At 35.7% G+C, this 22273-nt stretch overlaps 2 protein-coding genes across 5 annotated transcripts; one reads left to right on the forward strand and one right to left on the reverse strand.

Annotated features, from left to right (window-relative positions):
• Positions 1–1988: 1988 nt before the first annotated feature.
• On the reverse strand, positions 1989–16397 carry LOC122299370 (WD40 repeat-containing protein HOS15-like). Of its 4 annotated transcripts, none has more exons than XM_043109611.1 (15): positions 16238–16356; positions 15363–15400; positions 13073–13135; positions 12533–12898; positions 11288–11382; positions 11152–11198; positions 6023–6173; positions 5754–5817; positions 5444–5602; positions 5176–5297; positions 4081–4155; positions 3758–3811; positions 3573–3646; positions 2690–2764; positions 1989–2355 (listed from the first exon to the last, which is right to left on the reverse strand). In XM_043109611.1, the coding sequence occupies exons 2-15, from the start codon at positions 15385–15387 to the stop codon at positions 2136–2138; spliced, it is 1590 nt and encodes a 529-aa protein (XP_042965545.1). In that variant the 5' UTR covers positions 15388–15400; positions 16238–16356; the 3' UTR covers positions 1989–2135. The 4 variants fall into 4 exon arrangements, with proteins under 4 accessions (XP_042965545.1, XP_042965543.1, XP_042965544.1 ...); XM_043109609.1 differs by having other exon boundaries at positions 12533–12890; positions 12990–13135; positions 16238–16355; XM_043109610.1 differs by lacking the exon at positions 15363–15400 and having other exon boundaries at positions 16238–16397.
• A 4781-nt stretch (positions 16398–21178) lies between these two features.
• On the forward strand, positions 21179–21942 carry LOC122298376 (MFP1 attachment factor 1-like). Its single transcript, XM_043108097.1, has one exon. The coding sequence runs from the start codon at positions 21315–21317 to the stop codon at positions 21807–21809; it is 495 nt and encodes a 164-aa protein (XP_042964031.1). The 5' UTR covers positions 21179–21314; the 3' UTR covers positions 21810–21942.
• Positions 21943–22273: the final 331 nt, after the last annotated feature.

Genomic DNA, 22273 nt, shown 5'->3' on the forward strand with positions numbered 1-22273 from the left:
GGATTATCTATTAACAAAATTGGTAACTTTTAGCTATAGTATCGATAAAGAAAAGATCAAATTTGATCTACACTATACAAGTAGCAAATTTTATTTTATTATTTTTTTATAACTCTTTCTCTTGTCTCTATCTATATTTACAGACTTTCATAAGTTTCTTTAAATTAAATAGTAAAATGTGATGAAATAAAATAAACTAATAACTAATAATTAAAATATGATAAAATAAAATAAATTAATAATTAAAAAATGAAATATTTTTTAAATTATTAAATACTGATTACTATATAATAAATAAATGGATATTCAATGTAGAAATTTGATGTGAATAATTAAAATTAAATTTATTTTATATTATTTTATTGTTATATAATAAAAAAATAACTATTTTAATATGGAGATTTATATAAATAGAATAGTTAAAATCTAAATTCATTTTATTTTCATCAAAATTATTCTTTACATATGCATAACTTATTAACAATATTCTAATAATATTAAAAAAATAATATTTTACTTAACTTTTATTTAAAATTATTTTATTTTATTTTACAAATCAAACCACGGATGTTTAGTCTCCGAGGTGAAACTTAAAAATATTTTTCAGTTAAAGATCATCTTTTCCTTCAAACATAAAAACCATGAAAAAAAAAAAAATCACCTTGTGATGGTTGCTACCACGGGGTGGCCACCTTGGCCATTGGCGGTCGGTCTCGGTTAACACGGCTGCACTTGCCACCAGTTTGCATAATGTCTTTCTTTTTAAATTATTTTCTTTTATTAAGTTATTTCAAATTAAATATACTTTTTAACCATCATCAAGCATCTTAAAAAAATCTTACAACTATTTACAAATATTTTTTATATAAATTTTGATCTCATCTTATATCAAAACATAATATGGCGAGCATTCTTATTAGATTATACAAATGCAAAACCGATGGACCGTTTGGCTAATAGAGTCTCAAAATATGCTGTATTGAAATATGCGAATGTAAAAGTAGATGACTTTTTGTTATGGTAAATTAGTTTTTTGGATTAAATTTGATAGTTACTGTGGCATAACTATAAGGATAAAAATATTTTCTTTTCTTATGTATCTTATGTGTTCTTTTTCACATTAATTGTAGAACATTAATATTTCCCTCTAGCTCTTAATTTAGAAAAAGAACATTAATAGCAAAATTAATGTTAAAAAAATTATTAAATTAAGAATATTTTATTATTATTTTGACTTCACAAGTTTTTGGTAGAAGATAAACTTGATTTGGGAAGAATGATGTGAGTTTTATATAATGTAGTTATAACGTTGGCTTGAGTTCTTTTTTTTTTTTTTTTTGGTAATGGAATTTTTTTAGGGTTATAATATTATTACTAATTAACATATAATTAGTAGAATAGTAAAATATGATAAAATTAAATTAATTAAAATTTTAAAAAAATTAAATTAATATTATTCTATTATTATATAAAGAATAAATAGATAATTCAATGACAAGCAAATTCATGACATGTTAGTTAAAACTTGGGATTGACTCGAGAACTTTGGCTATTCAGAGTGAACTTTAAATAATTTCCAAGTGCAGAATGGCATGTACGGAGTTCTATTGTCAAATTTGATTTTCCTTTTATCCAAGTGAAATAAACAAATCTATTGATTGATTGTGGTAATGAATCATAAGAAAAAACGAAGGAAAATGCATGAAAAAAGAATTATTACAGCAACAATGAACAAAGAAAACTATAGTATAAAGGTAGGAAGATTATCAAGCACATCCATGCTATCATTTTTATTCAAGAAGTGTTCTATATACAAAAGAATAGAATTATGTAAAAATAAATTTACAAGTTGATATATTTTCTTATGATTGGCTACATTACTTTTTTTTAATATAAATAACTGTTTTGACCAATCACATCAGTAGAGTGTGTAATGAATACGTAAAAGTAACTATACATAACAAAACTCATTTCAAGACCAACCAATATGTCAACTGAAGCCACTATTTTTATATTAGAAGTTCGAAATAAACAATGTTGCCTTTTACATATCAATGCAGTATTATAAAGATTGAGATGAAAGGGAAAGCTAATTTAGCCTATAAAAAAAAAACCTGATAACAAAAACTCAAGTTCTACATTCGGAAATCCAAGACACAAACAACATTGTTAGCAAAGCAGGCGGCAACCTTATCGCCTTCCTTGTTCCAACAAACTTCAAAAATCCCACCATTCCCGGTATACGTCTTCACAATCTTTCCTTCTTTCACAGACCATATGTGCATGCATTTATCCATAGATCCACTGGCCAAATATTCGCCATTAGGGCTGAAAGCAACAGAGTATACAGGATCCCTGTGGAAAAAACAATTGTTTAATGTACCTCTGCAAATACAGGCAACTGAAAAATTAAAAAAAAGTTCGGGTTGGTGCACACTTTCAATTAGAACATGAATAATGATAGCCATCAAAGCTATACTTAAAAATGAAAAAGCACAACAGGATGTGCATGTGCAGTTTGGCTTATGAACAGCACTAGATGGTGCAATCGTTCTGTCCATGCTTTATTTGCACCCAGGATGTTACAAGTGGGATTTTCCAATGACATGATGTTGCTTCTTTAATTTTTTGACAAGTAATAACTGCAATGTGGTGTAAATTGAAGTGATTGTAGTTTTAGGTTTGTTACCTGTGACCGTTCAAGCTGCAGATAAGTCTCCCGAGTTCCACATCCCAAAGCTTTATTGTGGAGTCAAATGAAGCGCTTCTCCAGCAGAAAAACAAAAAAATAGGCAAAAAAAATATGGGGACAGTGTCTGACACATAGGAGTGCATGAAAAAAAAAGGAAAACAATCGAACAAAGCAAACAGAAATATGACTGGCAACTGAAAAATCTAATAACCAACATCTAGTGTATTAGCAGCATTCTCCATCCAAATAAGGCAATACGTATATTCTAACAAATTAAAAGGTTACATGGCTTACACATATATACATGGTATCATTCAATTTAAGAGATCACAGGCATCCTAGCATGACATTTTTCATAATTAGGCATCCTCCCTCCAAGTAGATATTATAGTCAGTTCAATATGGCTAACAGGCTCAATGCAAATGCAACAAAATATTAAATTTATTCACTGTTTGTGAGCCTGTGTATTCGCTTGACAATCAACAAAGAAATAGAGAACTACATGATACAATAGGAGTCTCAATGAAAGCAGATTCGTCAATAAAATTGTTGAAATTTTTAGTTGAGATGTGTCCCATTTATTTTTTAAAAATGATAAACGCACAATACTTTTCATAACATATGTCACAATCATGTTTTAAAATGAAGGGTATTATTGTAAAATACCATATAAAAATAACACCACTTTACAAAAATACCCTCATTTTCCATCATGTTTTGTGAAAAGTGTTGTGTGTGTATAATTACTCATTAGAGTAAAGGTATACTATCATTGAATATCAAGGGAAGCCAACACCATAAAAAAATATAAATACGCAAGTAGCATTAAGTCCTTTTTGACCCCCAGCCCATTCACCATAGTGCCATAGTTAAGTGTACCTTGCCAGCAATAACTGCTGATTAGGATTGATCGTGCCTGGTCCTGTAGGACTCCATCGAATAGTATATATCTCCTAAAAAAATTCAGTTGATCACTAACAACAATCTGGGCACACAATACAGGAAAGAGTGTAGAGGAGGCAGTAGAAATTACATGAAAACAAATAGAAAAAGGATAACAGTACCTTGGTGTGTTCCTTCAAATCGTGCAAATACTTGTCCTGCTTCAAACTCCATATCTATCAAAATCTTATGGTTGTCAATCCAGTCCCAGAAAAAATCTCAAGCAACAATTATTGAATAACAACCAAGATTTTTCTATACTGAAAAAGGCATCTTAAGTGTATCAAAATATGCTTGGCTGGAAATAAATCAGTACTTCTAGAAGAGTTGAACAAAACATGTAATGGAGGTAATGGTATCAGTAAACAATTCCTCCTAATTCTTCGCAGGGAATGAGCCTAAAAGTAATACCGAAAAGACAAGGTTAATAATCATGGGCAATCACCTTTGCAGTGTAATCATCAGAGCATGAGGCCAACAGTGAACCTGTTGGATCCCATTTGATAGCATTAACTTCCCCCTGAAATGACCCAAAAAGAACACATTTGAGGAAAAGTCATCTTATCAAGATCAATTCCATAACAATTTTCCACCAAGCTTTAACTTTTTTCCTCAACACATTTCCAGTAATTACACTTACAAGTACAGAGATCTGAAGGTAATTAAATCATGAGTTGAAAATCCTGTACGGAAAATTTGATACCGAAATTTATAACCAGAGAGAACTCAATGCAAAAATTGACGGAGAAGAACAAGCCACCCTGCAAATGCTAATTTTTTTATTTTTAAATAACCATTTTATCTAGGCAAGCTTCAACCCAAGACCCACCCTATCCACCCCCTTTACAATCTGAACCAAGTGCTAGGAGCATCCAGATTGTAATGTGGGAAGAGAAGCACTCAAGTAAATGCATCATCAGAGGCAAGAAATGAAGCTTAGCAAATTTTTTTTTTTGATAGGTAAAAGTTGAAAGTAAGAGAATGAAGCTTAGCAAATTTTCCCACCAGTTTCCACGAAGGAACCTAACCTGTGCCGCCAATTGGTGATACTCAATCTATTCAATTTTAATTTGCTTTTACTGATTGATGGTAGTTTCTTGAGATACTAGATGACATCAAGAATATAACCTAAAAAGAGAAAAAATAAATTAAACTATTGAGTCATAATGCATTTAACATACCAAATTCCAACATTAACATAGCCTGAAATTTGAGTATTTTCAATACTAGAGGTTCAGAATCTGATTATTTCAAATCCTGCCGCCTCCTGGGTAATCTAAAGAACTAGGACAGTTTATAAGATATGCTGCTGCAAATATGTCATTTCTCATTAACTGTTTCCCAAAGCATCAGTTAATATTGGAAGAATGCTAAGATAAAAGGAGCAAATAGTTTCTTGTAAAAAAAAAAAAAGTGTAAATAGTTTATCATGAGTTGGATTTAAGTGATGACGTGATATTTAAACGTGCAGACATCAGAACATGCACCCATAAAAGAAGGCATCAGAACATGGACGAATTGATGGATTACTAGGACAAACCTGGTGCCCCAAGTAAGTTTTTATTGGTCGATTCTCTCCAACCTTGCAAACATTTATCAGACCGTCAGTGGAGCACGTTGCAAATGAAACATTGTTTCGCCAATCGACATCAAGAGTAGGACCTGAAACAAGAATAGTTCTTCAATATCAATTTAAATACTAGCATACATTCTAGAGAGAGAGAGGAATGAGGAGATTCAATGATGTCACTGTATCAGTATACCATATGCCAACAAAAACTATTAAAACGGAAATTGCCAAGTAGCACCTGAATGAAATTCAAATGCTTGTTTCCATTCCCCTGTCTTTATGTCCCACACAATTGCAGTTTTATCCACGCTGCCACTAAGAAGATAATCACCCTTCTTGTTCCACTTCAGAGAAAATATTGGGCCTTTATGCTTGTTTAATGTATTCCTCAACTCCCCTACGAAAGATCCCACCAGTTAATACAAAAATAAATGTCATTACAAAAAAAGAACGAAGGACCCGTGTGCTTTTTAAACCGTTGATTTAACCATTGACAGGATTCCATGCAGGTGTACATGCCAACAGTGCTACAAAGTGAACCAACTCACCATCTCCACCCCATATTCTAGCTTGCCCATCATAAGATCCTGTTGCAAGTAAAGTCCCATCCCCCTACACAATGGATAGGGCATTAGTAAGAATGAGAATAAATACACACAGATGAACATGTGCACTCACACACAGGTGTTCAACTAACAAATCAGGTCAAATTTACTCCTTGTGACAATAGATGTGAAGTACAAATCCAGCTTCAATGTAAACTTAAAATGGTATATAAAGGAAGCATATCAAGTATAATCATACTATAGACACTCACATTCCAATCCAGTGTTGTTACATCCTTGCTTTTCTCATTGGTTCTACCTCTGAAATGCTTCAGCACCACAACATTTAAAGGTCCATTTTGCGAACTTGAGCTACCAGGCCCATCTGCAATGGTCCATATGCGGGCACTTGAATCTCCGGACCTATATATTGAAAATAAATAACAGTTTTTGAGCATGCTACAGTTGGGTGAAAGGGAAAAAAAAAAAAAAGAACTTCCAAGTTGCTGCCTCTTTGAGCATTGATAGTCAGGAACATGCATGATCCATTACGGTCATAGAAACCAGAGCTGCCCATGTGCCCGGGTTACATCATCATCCGATATTTTATAAAACAGAAAAGAGAAGAAAATGGAGGATCATCTCTAAACATTACAATAACTGCTGAAACAAGAAGCTTGGCGAGTCCCTCTCCAAACAACAATCCTTCACCATCCCAATGAAGTGGAAGCCCTAACTTCTAGGCAATCACATTTAAAAACACATTATCTGACTATCTTACACCGGATGTAACTGCAAACAACATGCTTAGAAAGCGCCTCCTCCATTCTAGGCCGTGCTCCTAACCAATGGGCTCTAGCGACTCCTCTGAGGACACTCCGGCATCAATCCTCCCTTCAGCGACCAGGATTTTCCACTCCTTTGGTTCGTCGGCACAGATCTAGGATAGTTCCATAACTCTTTTCTCGAATAACATCTTAGATCTGCATTTTATTCTCGTATAACATCTCTCCTTGTGATGATGAAGCGAGATGATTCTTTGTTTTTACAAGAGGGAGGAAATATTTTTCGCATCTCTGAACGGAGTAAAAGGATGGCTAAGTTCATGTGTCTATGTGGGACGGTAGCTTCATGGGTAGCTAAGAGGATAGAGGATTGTTTAGAACTCATTTGTCATGAGGGATTCTTCAGGGAGCTAAGGATAGGTAATGTAGTTATCATCATTCAACATCATATTAACGCAAGGGGCAGTTTTTTACAACTCTCAGATTTCCAAAATGGAAGGAGGAAAGGCTTGTTGGTGATCCTGGAAGATGCAAATGGTATTGGATGGAAAGGTTTTTCGCATTCCATTCAAAGCGTCACTGGATCCAAAGCCGTTGTTTTGAAGCAAGCAAACAAAGGGGAGTTTGTTGATGGAAAGACAGTGGGAAGGCCTCCCTCAGTCAAAGGTGCCTTGAACACCTCGGTGTTGAGGTCACTGGCGGGAAGTACGGCAGAGAATAGCTCCGTGGTAGAAGGAAAGGGTAAGGCAATTGTAGGAGACAAAGGTTGTCATGCGACATTGGGAAAAGTGGAAGGTAAGTACCATGTGTTGTGGGGAGGAATGGCTACCTTTGTCAGGTGTTTGAGGGTGGGAGAAGTTGAGGGGGTCTTGTGGGCTGTCAGAGCTCAGTTGATAAGAGTTATGAAGTATGTGAGAGATCTTATGACTAGAGTGGATAAGGGGCTAGACCAGGTCACAGGTTTGGGTGGCGGATCGAAAATGAACCAGGGGGGGTATATATCCTATGGGTTTGAAGGCCTCGAGTGCTCCAGCATAGGGCATCTCAACGTCGTCACAGATAGGGTAGTCGGACATCAGCAGCTTGTCGTCTAACTACCCTCACTAGTTGCAAATGGGGTTAGTACATTTTTCCAGGGTTCACTTTCTTTTTGATAAGTAAATAAATTATATTATCAAAAGTAGGCAAAAGCCTAATACAATGTTTAGTTGCCATAGCTAGGTATGATCAATGGATATAAGGAATCATGTGACCCTAAACCATTGAAATCGACCGCTATGGTCCAAGTACAAAGAGTTCTAAAGAAAAAAGCTTTCAATTCCTCCATCGATCTCTCTTTGTCCTTGAACGTCCTGTTATTGCACTTTTGCCATAAACACCACATGATGCATAAAGGGATCATATTCCACACTGTTTTTACCTGTTGATTTCCTCTCAGATTTTTCCAATTGGCCAAAACCCCTACCACCGTCTCCGGCATAACCCAAGCCAAGTCCACTTTGCCAAAAACCTCATTCCATAACCTTATCGCTACCTCACAGTGTATTAAGAGATGGTTCACCGATTCACCTCCCTTCCTACACATACAACACCAATCTGCGATGATCACCCTGCGCTTCCTCAAATTATCAGTTGTAAGAATCTTACCCAATGCTGCTGTCCACACAAAAAATACTGCTTTGGGTGGCGCCTTATGTCTCCATATCTTTTGCCATGGAAACTGAATAAGTGTCTCTTGGGTAAGATACTTACAGAAAGAGCGCACCGAAAAAGTACCTTTAACTGTAGGTATCCACCATAAACTATCCTATGAGTTACCTGGTTCAATAGAATACAAAAGGCTGTAAAAGGCTTCAATACTGCTCATCTCCCAGTCTTGTGCCGCCCTACTGAAGTTGATGTTCCATTGAATTTGCTGCCCTGATCTTTCCAGTACATTAGCTACTAAAGCATCGATATCTCTTGCAACTCTGAATAATGAAGGAAAAGATTCCTTTAGAGCCACATGATCACACCAAGTGTCATACTAAAACTTAATACGGGTTCCTCTTCCTAATCGGAATCGGGTATAACGAGTAAGACCTCCCACCTTTTTCTTATATGTATCCACAAACCCATTCCATACACTTCTCTCACTTCTTTTGTACACCAGACCCCCATAGGTCCCCATATTTGCTCTCTATTGCCGTCTTCCACAGGGCTTCAGGTTCCTTATGGTATCTCCACAGCCATTTACCTAGTAACGCCCGATTGAAGATTCTAATATCTCTAATGCTCAAACCCCCATTTAAGATAGGGCTACATACCTTTCCTACTTAACAAGGTGAAATTTTTGTTCCCCGCCAGTCCACCCTAAGAGAAATCCCTTTGAAATTTCTCCAACTGAAGTGCAACTTTTGCTAGAATAGGAAACAATGACAAAAAATAGGTGGGTAGATTAGAAAGAGTACTCTTGATTAGTGTAATCCGACCACCTTTTGACAAATATAATCTCTTCCATCCGGCTAGTTGACGTTCCACTTTCTCAATAACTGAGTCCCATAATGAAGCGGCTCTCGAGGTCGCCCCCAGCGGAAGTCCCAGATAAGTCATGGGTAAAGATGCAGTCGTGCATCCCAATATACTAGCCAATTGTCTAATATGCCGAACACATCCAATAGGCACCATCTCGGATTTTTCCAAATTGACTTTCAGTCCAGAAGTTAGTTCAAAACAAAGGAGAATGGCCTTCAAAATTCAAATCTGGTTAGGATCTACTTCACAAAAGAAAAGAGTATCATCTGTGAACAACAAATGAGATATGTTAACAAATCCCCTATTCTGAGAGCCAATCTTAAAACCAGCGAGAAACCCATTCGTAACCAAGGGTGAGGACATTCTGCTCAGTGCCTCCATCACAATAACAAAGAATAATGGGGATAATGGATCTTTTTTTTATTTTTTGATAAGTAATAACGGATCTTCTTGTGTTAAGCCTTGTGTGCTACGAAAGAAACCAATTGGGCTTCTGTTTATCAAGACGGACAATTTCACCATTGATATACACCACCTAATCCACGAGCACCATCTCTCTCTGAACCTGCATTTCCCCAAAAGATCAAGAAGGAACTCCCAGTTGACATGATCATACGCCTTCTCCATATCTCCATTGGATTGGGTTATGCATAAGGTTAACGAGATTCAGCATATTGTGGAGCTTTCATATGGAGGATGTGAAGACCAAATTAAAATGCCACTCATTGCGATTAAGGCGGCCCACTCGCTTGAAACCAAATCAAGTTTTAAGAAAAGAAGGGAGTTAAAGCGTCTTTCTTGGGTGATCAACTACGACGCTAAGGGAGGTAGCTCAAGTCGAAGGAAGACTAAAGGGAGGGCATTATGAAGACATTCTCGTAGAGGGAGTTTAGGGTGGAGTATTAGTCTTATGGGAAACAAGGGGTTGGGGAGGTGTGTTCTATTCCAATTCAGGCTTGGTGTATTCCATTGTATTCAGGCTTGGGGTCATTAAGAGCTCTCTAGTATGGGCTAAGTGTTTTCTTGTATACGTCTAGTGTACTTGGTTACTCCTATTGATATATATAATATTTTTACTTATAAAAAAAAAAAGTGAAAATGCACTCATAAAAAAATGAAATAAGTGGCAATGCAATGCCTCATCTTATGGCAGCTGGCGGTCAACCTCTGGGGGATCTATGCCAGTTTTCTAGACCTCGGATTGTTGTTGACGCCATGCAATTCTCCACACTAAGAGCACCTAATGAGAAAGTCCAATCCAAATGCTACTCCCTAATCCATGTGGCCAATTTAAAGCAGGCCACAATACCACTTACATTTATTTTCCTCTGCATTAGTTTAGTTAATTACACTTGTTGAAAAGATTTTGATAAGTAACATGGTTCAGATGCAAGCTAGAACCTTGCCATTCATACACACATGTGCACGCCTTGTGTATGGAATTCAATATCAGGCACATTGAACACCATAAAGAATACAAAAATTGGAGAAAGAACAAGAATTTCAAAATTGGTACAAGGAAATATAATAACATGTTATAATTTGGCAAAGATAACTTATCGATTACATTTAAAAACAAGGATATCAAACTGAAGCACTGACTCAAGAAATAACTCATTGAGCAGTGCAATTCAGCCAACCCTATAGCCCCTCCTTTACAATCAATATAAGGAAGCCAAATCAAATTGATCTGATATAACCAAAGTTGGTATCCGAAGGAGAAAGAAGACAAAATCACAGATACTACAACAGCTAAGCATTTGCTCCACTGCATCTTGTTTGGTTTATGACAGCTTGCTTGTTAAAAAAATTATTCGTTTGTGCTCCACATGATTCAGCAAATTCTTACCAAATAATTACAGCTTAGAGGAAATTAAAGTTTTAATAACCACAATAAATTTTGAGCAGCCCAACATACACACCTTAATGGTTCCAAGGTGAAACAAGGAACAGTCAATATACAGCAAAGAAGAACTAAAAGGAGAAACATTTACAGGATACAAGAACTAGAATACCAACTTGTAACAATAATTCAATATAATCTAGACACACCAATGAAATTATTCTATCAGAAGCATCTTTTTTTAAAACATTAGACTCACCCAGACGCAAGCAGCAAACCTGATGGACTCCATGCACAAGTAAAAACCTGTCAGCAATGGAGGAAAAAGCTCAGGCCATACAACGCAACCATGTAAGAATGAGAAATAAATGAATGACATGTGGATATGCCCAAACCTCTGATGTATGGCCTTCTAGAATTGTTACATCATGGCTAGAAATGTCACAAGGCAAGGTCGTTGTGTTTGTGGAAATGTCCATTGGTTCTGGCCCTATTTTGCATATCCACAGACATATTAATTACTTAACCAGAAACCAATATGCAATTAGCCATCCTAACAGAACAGAAGATGTCTGTGACAGTTTATGTGCGCTTCAGATAGGGAGTGATCTCTCTTAAGAATCCTAAGCAAATTTATTCCATCACATGAAAAATGAGGTAAGATGCAAGGTTAATGCAGACCATAAAACAGCTATAAGTATTCAAAAACTATCACAGCCCATGTTTGCATGACATTCAAGTATTGTACCATATAGTGCAAAGAGACATCTTTGCACAAGACATTGAATGCATTTAAGTCCCATGTAAAACCATCAGACCAAGAAAGAAAAGAAAAAAAGGAAACGGTTATTAGATATGAAGCACAAGCAAAACTGCAAATCTGAAGCATCTTGAAGGCTGCATTGCCTGTGCAGAAATCCATTTTCATCAGGAAGGAAGATCTGCAATTAACTAGTCTATAGGACGGTCATACACCCACAAAACCAGCCAAGATCACTAATATGGGGACTATTCACGAGATCACTGTTATAGTAATGCAATAGTCTCAGGATAAACCTGGGTTTAAATCAGTGCCATTAGAAGTGAATAGCCATCCCAGGAAAAAGTTTTGGGCCAAATGCATACTACACATCTCTCTGCATTGACATGCACAAACATGTCGTAAGATGCATGCCTACAGGTGCTGAAGCAAGTGAACACGTAAGCGGCAAGTAATACAAGCCTTAATCTCAGAGGCTGACAACATACCACATTCTAACTTGTTGTATGAAACAAAAACCTTGATTCACTGTGTCTCCGCCTCCTAAAATTTGGAATGCAGAAGAAATATGAAATACAACTACAAGCTAAAAGTAGCACAAAACAGAAAAATATGAGAAAAATCACAGAACAATTTCAACCACTACATGGCTGTCCTATTTAACTAAATATGCCTATTCTCTGTGCACAAAATACAAGTTTTGAAAATAACCAATACCAATTTCATAAGACTTCTCATCCAAAAGTATTGTTCAAATCTTTTTCAAACTTCAACGTAAAAGTGATTTATATTGGTGGTTGTAATGCCATACATACTTTCAGAATGACAACATAATTTTGTAAATAAAATAGCAAAAGCAATAGCAAGGGTAGATCACCACCTAAAGTTCCATTTTCTTCATATTCCATTACGAACTTATCTTCACATTTTTCTCCATTGATGATGTGATCCTGGTGTGCCTTCTCTTTCTCTTTACCCTTTTCGAGCTCCCTATCCTTCTCTATTGTCTCTTTACCCAGTTCTTGTTCTTTTTCTCTTCCTTTTTTCTCTTCTCTTTCTTGTGTATGTTCCAGTTCATTTACTTGAGTGTCTTCATTATGTTTCCCATTTTCTTCAAGCCTATCCTTTTGTAGATTTTCCTTTTTAGCTTTTATGATTCTCTGTAGTTCATAGGGATCCTTCGTAATAAGATCTAGAGGTTGTAGAAATGAGAAATCATCATCCACATCGGCATTCGTCTGGAGAACTAACCAAGATTTAAATCAGCAGAAAGTTCTGAAGTATACATAAATATCAGTTTAAAAAACATGAAATAAAGACATAATAAACATGCTTACACCACTCAAATTTGCCTCCAGCTCAAGATATTGAATTCCTTTTTGGACAAATGTAAAAAGAGCACTTGGTGGAACTAAGTTACCATCAATTGGGCTTTTATTAATCCCTGCTTCATATCCAAAAGCAAAAGCTGAATGTGTAAAACCTGGAGAAACAATCGAAAAAACATGCAGATACATCATATAAGGCATGTGATTTTATTAAGAGGTAAAACTACATAAATAATTTCTCCATCTCACTTTCTTTATGAGTTGGGATGGGTGTCTCCATCCCAATTCCTTTTTTTTTTAATAAGTAAGAGAAATTTTGTTGATAAAGATGTATAAATAGGCGTAGCTAAAGTGCACAGGATATATACAAGAGAAAACACCTAGTTAAAAATAAAGATGAGAAAATTATGAAAGCTAAGTTGATTGATATCTACAGCAATTGTCCAGAGAAATAATGTATTCATAAAGAAACTTTTGAGTTCTCCAATGAGCACTCCCCTCAAAGTGACAATCATTCCTATCCTGCCAAATGCACCACAGTAGGCATATAGAAACTATCTTCCATAAGGCAGGATACCTTGAAGGCTGTCTAATTTGCAAGAAGATCAACCATCCTCCCGGGCATAACTCATGCAAGCCCAACAATTACCCGCCCCAATTCTTAATTTGATAAATGGCATTAAAATCCAAATATTTTATCCAGAGATTGAGAGGGCATTACCATAAAGACAGTGAGACACATTAGTGTATTACCATAATTACATAAATTAAATCCAAAGCTCCAGGTATACTAACACTTTCAAGTCAACCAAGGCCAACATTAAACTACAAGTAAATCTTTGATTTCCTTTGTTAGACTAACAGTTACCATACCTATGCTTCCAGAAAGCCATATAAATTCACTGCTCACAATCATTTATTTTTATAAGTAATAAGAGATTTTATTCCCAAGAATAGGCAAAGCCCAAGTACACAACTGCTCACAATCATTAAAGTTATATTATATCAAAGACTTGATATCAGTTTAGACATTTGACTTATATTACTATAAAATCAGTTAACATAAGTCATTGAAGTATAGTGCTAAGCAATGCTTCACGCTGGATGGTAAAAACTTATTCATTAAAAAAATCAGATATGGTTTTTGGGTTGCTCCTTTATCTTGGTTCCAAGTTCATCATAGCAATTTTATTCCATTCCAAGAACAAAAAAAACCACAAAATAGTCAGGCAAATAATGGTTGGGGAAACCTAAGCATCCCTTACCTCTGTACAAGGGCGTCCTGATTTATTTCTCAGCAGTTAAAAATACTATCAAGACATGGGTTGCAACCCTAAAAAACACTAATCAACGGAGCTTGATGCCAGCATTTGCCTAGTACAACAATTAAGGCTTTTAACCAGGCCCTATCACATGGGGGATGCCTTGAAAATCTTTAACATTGAAACCAATATGCCATTTGACCCACCCGAGGGTAGCCCAAGTGGTAAGAGCAAACTTGTGTACATTCATCCCCATGTCATAGGTTTGATTCCCCTTGGGATCAAACTGTGATTTAAGTGGGACGCCATGCCGGTGGGTTGCTATGCTAGTCTCCCCAGGGGTTTAGGTTCCATGGATAAGTCCTAAGGGCTTTGCCATGGGGTGGTTCCCCCATCATAAAAATAAAAAATAAAATTATGCCATTTGCCCAGTAATAATCTTTCCCTTAAGAGTGGAGCTAGCTTGGGTCATGCCAAGAAGGTTAGTAGACTTCCTTGCATCTTGGAGACTCCCATACGGCTGCCCACAAATTGCAGCAACATGGAAGATGGCTCCTATATGTTTAATGAGTAATGCAAGATATAGTCTTAGGATGTGCAAGCCTTGTACAATCTCTTTTCTTTAATATGGTGCATTTGGAGGGAATAACAATAGAAGTTTCAAAGATCGCGAGTGGATCACAAATGAAATAAAGAACTCTTTCGTTAACACTTTGTTCCTTTGGGCTTAAGCGAAGATTTAATGGGCCTAGTGTCCACAATTTCCTTGTATCAGCTTCTAACTCTATCTTGTATATGACCCGTATACTTGGGCTATACCTTACCTTATTAACAAAGTTATTGATTACTTATTAAAAACATAATCTTTTACTTCAAGAAAGCTTAACTGGAGGTTGGCCATCTGATTTAGGTTGCATTGCACATTGTACTTAAAGCAAAAGCCATAGTTAGCAAACAGATTTTCTTTACAGCCCCTGTTCTAGATTCTGGATGAATACATTCAAACACCACGTAGAATATGTAATAACTCAATTCCCGTAGGACTAGCAACTGAAACCGTCAACTTTTCGAGTATACAAGACCGTAACAGCTCAAACCAGCCAAAAGAACTAGCACATACCATCCACTTGCGTCACCCGGAACATTCACTTGATCCTTCTGCACCCGTGTCAATATAAGACGACATAGTTAAGGAATAACTAAGGAAAGCAGATGAATCTGACACCTCGACACATACCATATTTGCTAGTTACTATAGGTTAGGCGTACAATGAGAAAGGTGAGACATTTAAAGTGGGTTCTATAGTATTTATTAAACATGTAGCTCGAAAGACTTCATTGAAGGGCACACTTCATAGGCTAAAGTTCATGTAGCAAATTTAGGAATTTAATTTTGGTTAAGCATAAGGTTACATGATACTACATTTTTTTTTTTCCTGTGCGTGTCCAGACCAACTTACGTGCACCTCGACTAATCCCACAGGGCCTTGAAATTAACGGTCAGGTAAATCTCTAGTGGTCCTGAGGGGACCCGAACTGGTGACCATTGGAGAGCAAATTCAAAGCCTGACCAACTGAACTGCCCCTCAGGGAGGGTTATGATACTACATATTTTAAAACTTCCAGCGGCTGATTTATCTTTCTATTGCTTTGCCTCATAACTTAGACATCGAATTCATGCAAAAAATAGTGCATATATAGAGTTTAAAAATCGAATGCTGCCATAATAATTGAAAACCACCAAGGAGGAATTAACATCCTGGGTGTCATATTTTACAACCACAGTCGATATGCCCTAGTTTCCAAAACTATGAGATATTGTAATAAAGCCAACATCTGGGTGACCATTTGGGTAACCTAATCTTTCTATAACAAGATGGAATGAAATAAAAAAGAAAAAAAAAAAAAAAAAAACGAGTCTTTTGTAAATGTAACAGAAAAAGAACAAAATAGAGAAGAAAGCCATGTTGAGTGAAATGGAAAAGAGCTTCTAACCTGATTCATGGAGATAACGAAAAACAAGGTAGTTCAACTCGGCGGAAGTGATGGAGATCATCTTCGTGAAGCTCTGGTGGGTAAATTGTGAGAGAGAGAGAGAGAGAGGGGGGACTGTCGAGATTGGTAGGGGATGCTAAATTTGAACAAAAGGATTGCCATTGGCCCATTACTATCTTTAAAATCAAAATTAAATAATTATCAGATCATTTTTTTTATTATTTTAAAAAAATTTCATTTCTATACGACGCTTTTTTTTTTTTAATTTTAATTTTTTAAATTAATGAAATTCTTCTACTTATTATTAATATAGCAGATATTTAGTCAAAAAATAAAAAGAATATAATACATGATATATGAAGATGATGAATTTTCATCTCAAAAGTTATAATTATTTATATCTCTACTGTTTGCTTTAAAAATAACGACTGGGATTTTAAAAACCCTATGTTAACATAGTTTTTAGAATTAATAGAATATTGTGAAGTTCAAATTTTCATAATTATTTTTCAATTAAATATTTCCTTAACAATATTTATTATTTTATTAATTAGAAAAATAATACAAATAAATTATTGCCCAACTTTTACACAAATGTTTAATTAATACTTTTAATCCAAACAAAATTTAAATAAAATAAAAAAAATTATTAAATAATTATGCGAAAGTTGTGGAATAAGAGTATTTATATCATTTTTGCATTAATTAAGCAAAAGAAAACATGAAAATGTGTTTTTCACCTAAATAAATATGTAACACTAACAGGAATGATAGGGTTCAATTCACGTGATTATGAGATTAATTAAAAGATATGTAAAATAAATTCATAAATTACTATGATTAAATATAATATGCTATACATAGTTAGGAAAAGGATTTATTTAATTCTTGGCCTTCCTCCATTTTCTCCATAAAGTTCTCTCCCCCTTTTCTCTTTTCTCTCTAGAGCCTTGGCTCGAGAAAAAGCCATGCCAAGGGGTGGAGCTTTGGCTCATTCCTTCCTCCTCCCTGTCTAGTTAGATCAAAATTGTGTAGTAAATTTTTTTTTTTTTTTTAGCTTTTGTTTGTTTTCTGTCTAAAATAGGGCAAAAAGCCAATTTGTGATATGCAAAGCCTAACGTCTACCACACGCCCCATTACAGGATTCTCAAGCAACCAATCCTTCAAACAAGTAAAGAATTTTGTCGGACGGAATGGCACGTGAGTCACACGTGCGGGTCAAAGTATGCGTGAGTTCCATGCGCCACTATATGGGGAAGCTCCTGTTGCCGCCACACGCCATTTCTAGAACCAGAGCTCTCGGTTTCTTCAAACTTAACTGTCTGCCACACTCCTAAGTTTTTTTTACTTTTGTATAAACAAAATTTTAAAATTATAAAATAATTATAAAATAGATTGTACATATATATAAAGACTTTAATTAATACCAACCAAACATGTCACGGATGGTTCCGTGAATTTAACATTTATTTTGGTATTTATGTTTCCAATAATATAATGTCTGAGGCTCCATTCAGATGTTGAGTCTAGTTGAGTTTTTTATTAATAGCAGTGAGTGAAAATGGTAAAGTAAATTTAATGGTGTCCACCTAAAATGACTTTAGATGTGTTTGGATATTAAGATAAGTTTGATGTATTTATAAAAAGTTGAAAAAGGTTGTGGGTTCCACGTATAAAAAGGTGGTGAGTTGAAAAAGGTTGTAGTTACTACATGTAAAAAGGTTTTGAGTTGAGATGAGATTAGAAATTTAAGAGTTGAATATTTGGATGTTAGACTCAGTTTAAAATTAAACTGTTCAGTCCAAGTTTCAAACGAGACTTAAAACTTTAGATTCATGAGTATGTGACTAAATTTACTTTTAGGAATTGCTCAATATAAACCAAGACCTAAGGCGACACATGTAAATCAAGCTCTTTTGCTTTTAATAGCATAATATAAGATATTTTATTTAAATAAGATATATAACAAATTGCTTTCAATGTTGCATCCATAATAAGCACCCAGTCCTCTTCATATACTTAGGCATTATGCATGACATTAACATATGAAGTGCCTTGAAGGCTAATCTTTTATAGCTAGTTGAGAGTTACAAATTGGAGCAGCTATATATAGTCCCTTTTAGCGTGACGAAAGCTAAAAATAGAGTGCGGATGAAATATTTGATGAAATGCCTCAAAACAGATTTTGTATTTCATAAATGCATTTCTGAATTGTAATTCATCCTCAATACAATAGCACTTAGTGCTGTATAGTATTTATAGAATTTGACAGACAAACACAGTTACAGAAAATCAGTCTAGAATTTTCCACAATATTCCAATTGAGTATATTCGAATTTTTCATTATGTTGTGATTTGGCACTAGAAGGTTCTTGTGAGGTATTATCCTCTAAGGCAGAAAAACGTGCTCTAATACGGTGTAATGGTAGACTTTAGACACAAACACAAATATCTCTTAAGTGTGTTGTTTTTCTCTAATCTTAATATTTAGGCTGTGAAATATATGAGCATTGTCATCATTTTTACCATGCATCCTCCATCATCGAGAAAGACATAATTGGAATAACAATAAGCACTTGTGGAATAAGGAAAAACCTTCAGGCTGGATGGGTGTGAAAATTATTTTCAAAACCTTCAGGCTGGATGGGTGTGAAAATTATTTTCACATCAGCCAATAAACAGGTGCTGCGTAGGCATTTCAAAAAGACATGAAATGAACCTGCATACACCGAAGCACCTCCCTCTCCTTTCTCTCCCTCTTTCCCATCTGCACTCAATGCCGAAGCCCGAGCCTTCTCCTTCTTTCTCTCCCTCTCCCTCCACCATCAAAAGGCTCCTTGGTCAGCCCGGTTGACCAAGAAAACACAAAATCCCATCCCAAATCACCCGATGCCATACCATCAAATGATCCCTCCATATTCTTATTCCATTCATCTTTCCATCATTTTCACCAGATTTTGCAAAGAATCCCCTTTTGTTGATTCCATCTTTTCTCAACTTGGTGTTGGTTCTTTCTGTCAAAACTCTAGCTTTAGTCATGCTTGAGCCTACTAAAGTGGAAAAAAAAAAGGGGATATAATACGATGCAGATTTTGCATTCTTGAAGCCCAAAAAATTGTAGGAACCGCTTTGAATGCTCTAAAAATTTTTTGAACATGTAAACACTAAAAAATCACAACTCAAGAGTAAAAACAAAACCTCCAATAATATTTAAAATAGTGGCAGAGGTTATGAGTTTACTTTATGGTTTGAGGTATGCTCGGCGGATGGGGATTGTTGATATTGAGGTTGAAATGGATTCAAAATTGATTATTGATTGGATTAATATTCGTAGATGTGGTTTGTAGTATCTAGAAGATTTATGGGAAGATATTGTGGAATTCCTTAACTCAATTTTTTTTCTCTTGTCGGCATATTTATAGGGAGTGCAATGCGGTTGCAGATGTTTGGGTGAAGTCTGTTACTAAAGGGAGTAATGTTGTCTATTCTTTTGCTTTAGACCTTTCACAGATGGCTAAATGTTTTCTTAGACTTGACAAAGATAGTTTGCCATATTTAAGGAGGAAATAATTCTTCCTTTTTTTTTTTTTTAAAGTTTGCCATATTTGAGGAGGAAATAATTCTTCCTTCCTTTTTTTTTGGTTGATTGCTAGTTCTTCTAAGATGGTTTGGTTTTGGGTTGTATTTTTTTTTTTTCGGTTTGATACCTGGGTAATTTTCCCTTAGGTGACCTATTTGTCCCCACAGTATTCCTCCAGCATAAGTAAAGGATTTTAATAAAATTGGAAAGAGATCACTCATGAAAAAAAATAGTGGGTTTCATCCTAGAATACCCCCTCCCCTGCAAGTCCACTCCTTCAAATGGAGATAAAAAAACTTTAATTCTCTACTGCTATAAAATTACCTTGCCAATGAGTGCTAGTTTTGATTAGCTCGTCGGGAATTTCCTCCAAGTAAAAGTTGAGGTGGCCGATAGTGGTGATAGTGGAAGGAGAGGACAGGGAGAGAAAGAAGGAAAGGGCTAGGGCTTCGACATTGAGTGTAGATGGGGGAGGAAGGGGGAGAGAAAGAATGAGAGGGAGGTGTTTTAGAGTATCCAAGTTCATTTCATATCTTTTTGGAATGCCTACGTGGCACCTGTTTATTGGTCAGTTTTTTCACACCCATCTTGCTTGAAGTCCGACTGGTGGAACAACCTTAATCAATCCAAATTAGCCTTTGAGATAAATATTTCCACTATATATTTTATAATTATATTGTGACTCTAGAATATTCACTTATTGAGAATATGACATGATAATTATAATATGAAATTGCTATGTTTAATTATGCCTACAAGTCTTGTAGGATTTACTTATTTGTTTCAAAATCTAAAATTCAAAATATTTGCTTTAAAGCAAAATATCTCTTTAAATTAAATAGAAATATTATTTGCACTCTTAGAATGTGTAAAATGTATAAATTTTGCATAATTTATTTGAATAAATGTGAGATCTACATGAAATAAATTATTATTTTTTTAAAATAACTATAATTTTTAAAAAAGAAAAATTTTATTTACAGTTATTTTTACGTATTTAATACGCACTCTAATATATCTAAAAATTTACATAAAATTTACACATTTTAAAATTATATTTAACATCAATCTAAATTAAAAGTAATGTTACATACAATCGTAGAGAGTGCGCAATAACCGTATAATCATTTAAAAAAAAAGTAGAGTCTATTATTAAAAAATTAATTTTTTTATATAAATTCTGTATTTATTTATTTATTAAATAATTATACAATAATTACACGTTCACTTACGTAACTATCAAATTTTCTTAAATTAAATATGTGATCCCAACCTCTCAACCCACGAATAATTGGGAGTGAAAATAAGAACAAAAAGGTGTACCGTCCTTTTAATTCTATATCACACGTCAACGTCTATCGGAGCTTTTTACTTCTACGCCAACCCTTCCTATCTCTCTCTCCCCCACAAAGCTTTTATTATCGCCATACGCGTTCTCTCTTCCCCCAATTCGAATCCCCCGATTCAATCCATTCCATTTCAACTTCGCTGTCCGTAATGTCCGATTCGAATATCATCGACGCACCGCCGGCGGAGGTGCCGCCGGAGATCGAAGCTCAAACTCAGGAAAAGCACCAGCAAGAGCCCGACAAGAAGCCGGGCAACAAGAGCATCACCTTCACCATCTGGCCCCCGACGCAGCGCACCCGCGAGGCCGTGGTGAACCGCCTCGTTGAGACCCTCTCGACCGTCTCCGTTCTCTCTAAGCGTTATGGCACCCTGCCACACGACGAGGCCTCCGCGGCCGCCCGCCTAATTGAGGAAGAGGCGTTCTCCGCCGCATCCGGCTCCGGCTCCGCAGAAGACGACGGCATCGAGGTCCTCCAGGTCTACTCCAGGGACATCAGCCGCCGTATGCTCGAGACTGTCAAGAACCGTGCCACTACTGGCTCTACGGTCGATACCACTGCGCGGCAGACTCCAAGTCCGTCCGTGGAGCCCACCACCACTATTGCCAGTGAGGAGAACTTGTCCGCTGAGACTGAATCTTGAACTATCTTTAGAGTTTAGAGCTTATATTATGTAAGGGTTCCTGTTTTTTGGGATAGTATGTGCTACATTCAGACCTACTTGTACTCTTTATGGATTTTGATGCGTATTTGATGATAATTACCCTCTTTAATGATGGTTATGCTGTTCAATTTGTTTATTTTTCTTACTATGATTTGGTCTCTTCATTGATGTACCTGTAAGTCAATAATAATCCGTGTTAGCCATTGTCTTTCCAAATTTTCTTAGGAAATAGGTCATTACTCTGTTTAGTATTGTATTTTAGGAGCTTTGAACGATGTATGGAAGAGTATGAGAAGAGTGGATGGATTGGGAATTTGGAGAAAGTGGAGGATGAAGGCAAGTCCGGGAACTATTCTTCAATTATTTTTTTCCACAGGCACCAAAAGTGGTCATATTGAACATTAGTTTATCATTTTGGAACTTGTATGGTTCTGATAATCTGG

The sequence above is a fragment of the Carya illinoinensis genome, chromosome 16 (assembly GCF_018687715.1).
Source record: "Carya illinoinensis cultivar Pawnee chromosome 16, C.illinoinensisPawnee_v1, whole genome shotgun sequence".
Classification (NCBI taxonomy): domain Eukaryota; kingdom Viridiplantae; phylum Streptophyta; class Magnoliopsida; order Fagales; family Juglandaceae; genus Carya; species Carya illinoinensis.

What these genes read in the sequence shown, in the direction of transcription:
- LOC122299370 (XM_043109608.1), bottom strand. Translation starts at nt 16,298, where the DNA reads ATGATCTCCATCACTTCCGCCGAGTTGAACTACCTTGTTTTTCGTTAT. An exon ending in TAACAACACTGGATTGGAAT is followed by an intron (nt 5,818 to 6,022) that starts GTGAGTGTCTAT and finishes TCCATTGTGTAG; the next exon opens with GGGGATGGGACTTTACTTGC. An exon ending in TAGAATATGGGGTGGAGATG is followed by an intron (nt 5,603 to 5,753) that starts GTGAGTTGGTTC and finishes GATCTTTCGTAG; the next exon opens with GGGAGTTGAGGAATACATTA.
- LOC122298376 (XM_043108097.1), top strand. Translation starts at nt 21,315, where the DNA reads ATGTCCGATTCGAATATCATCGACGCACCGCCGGCGGAGGTGCCGCCG.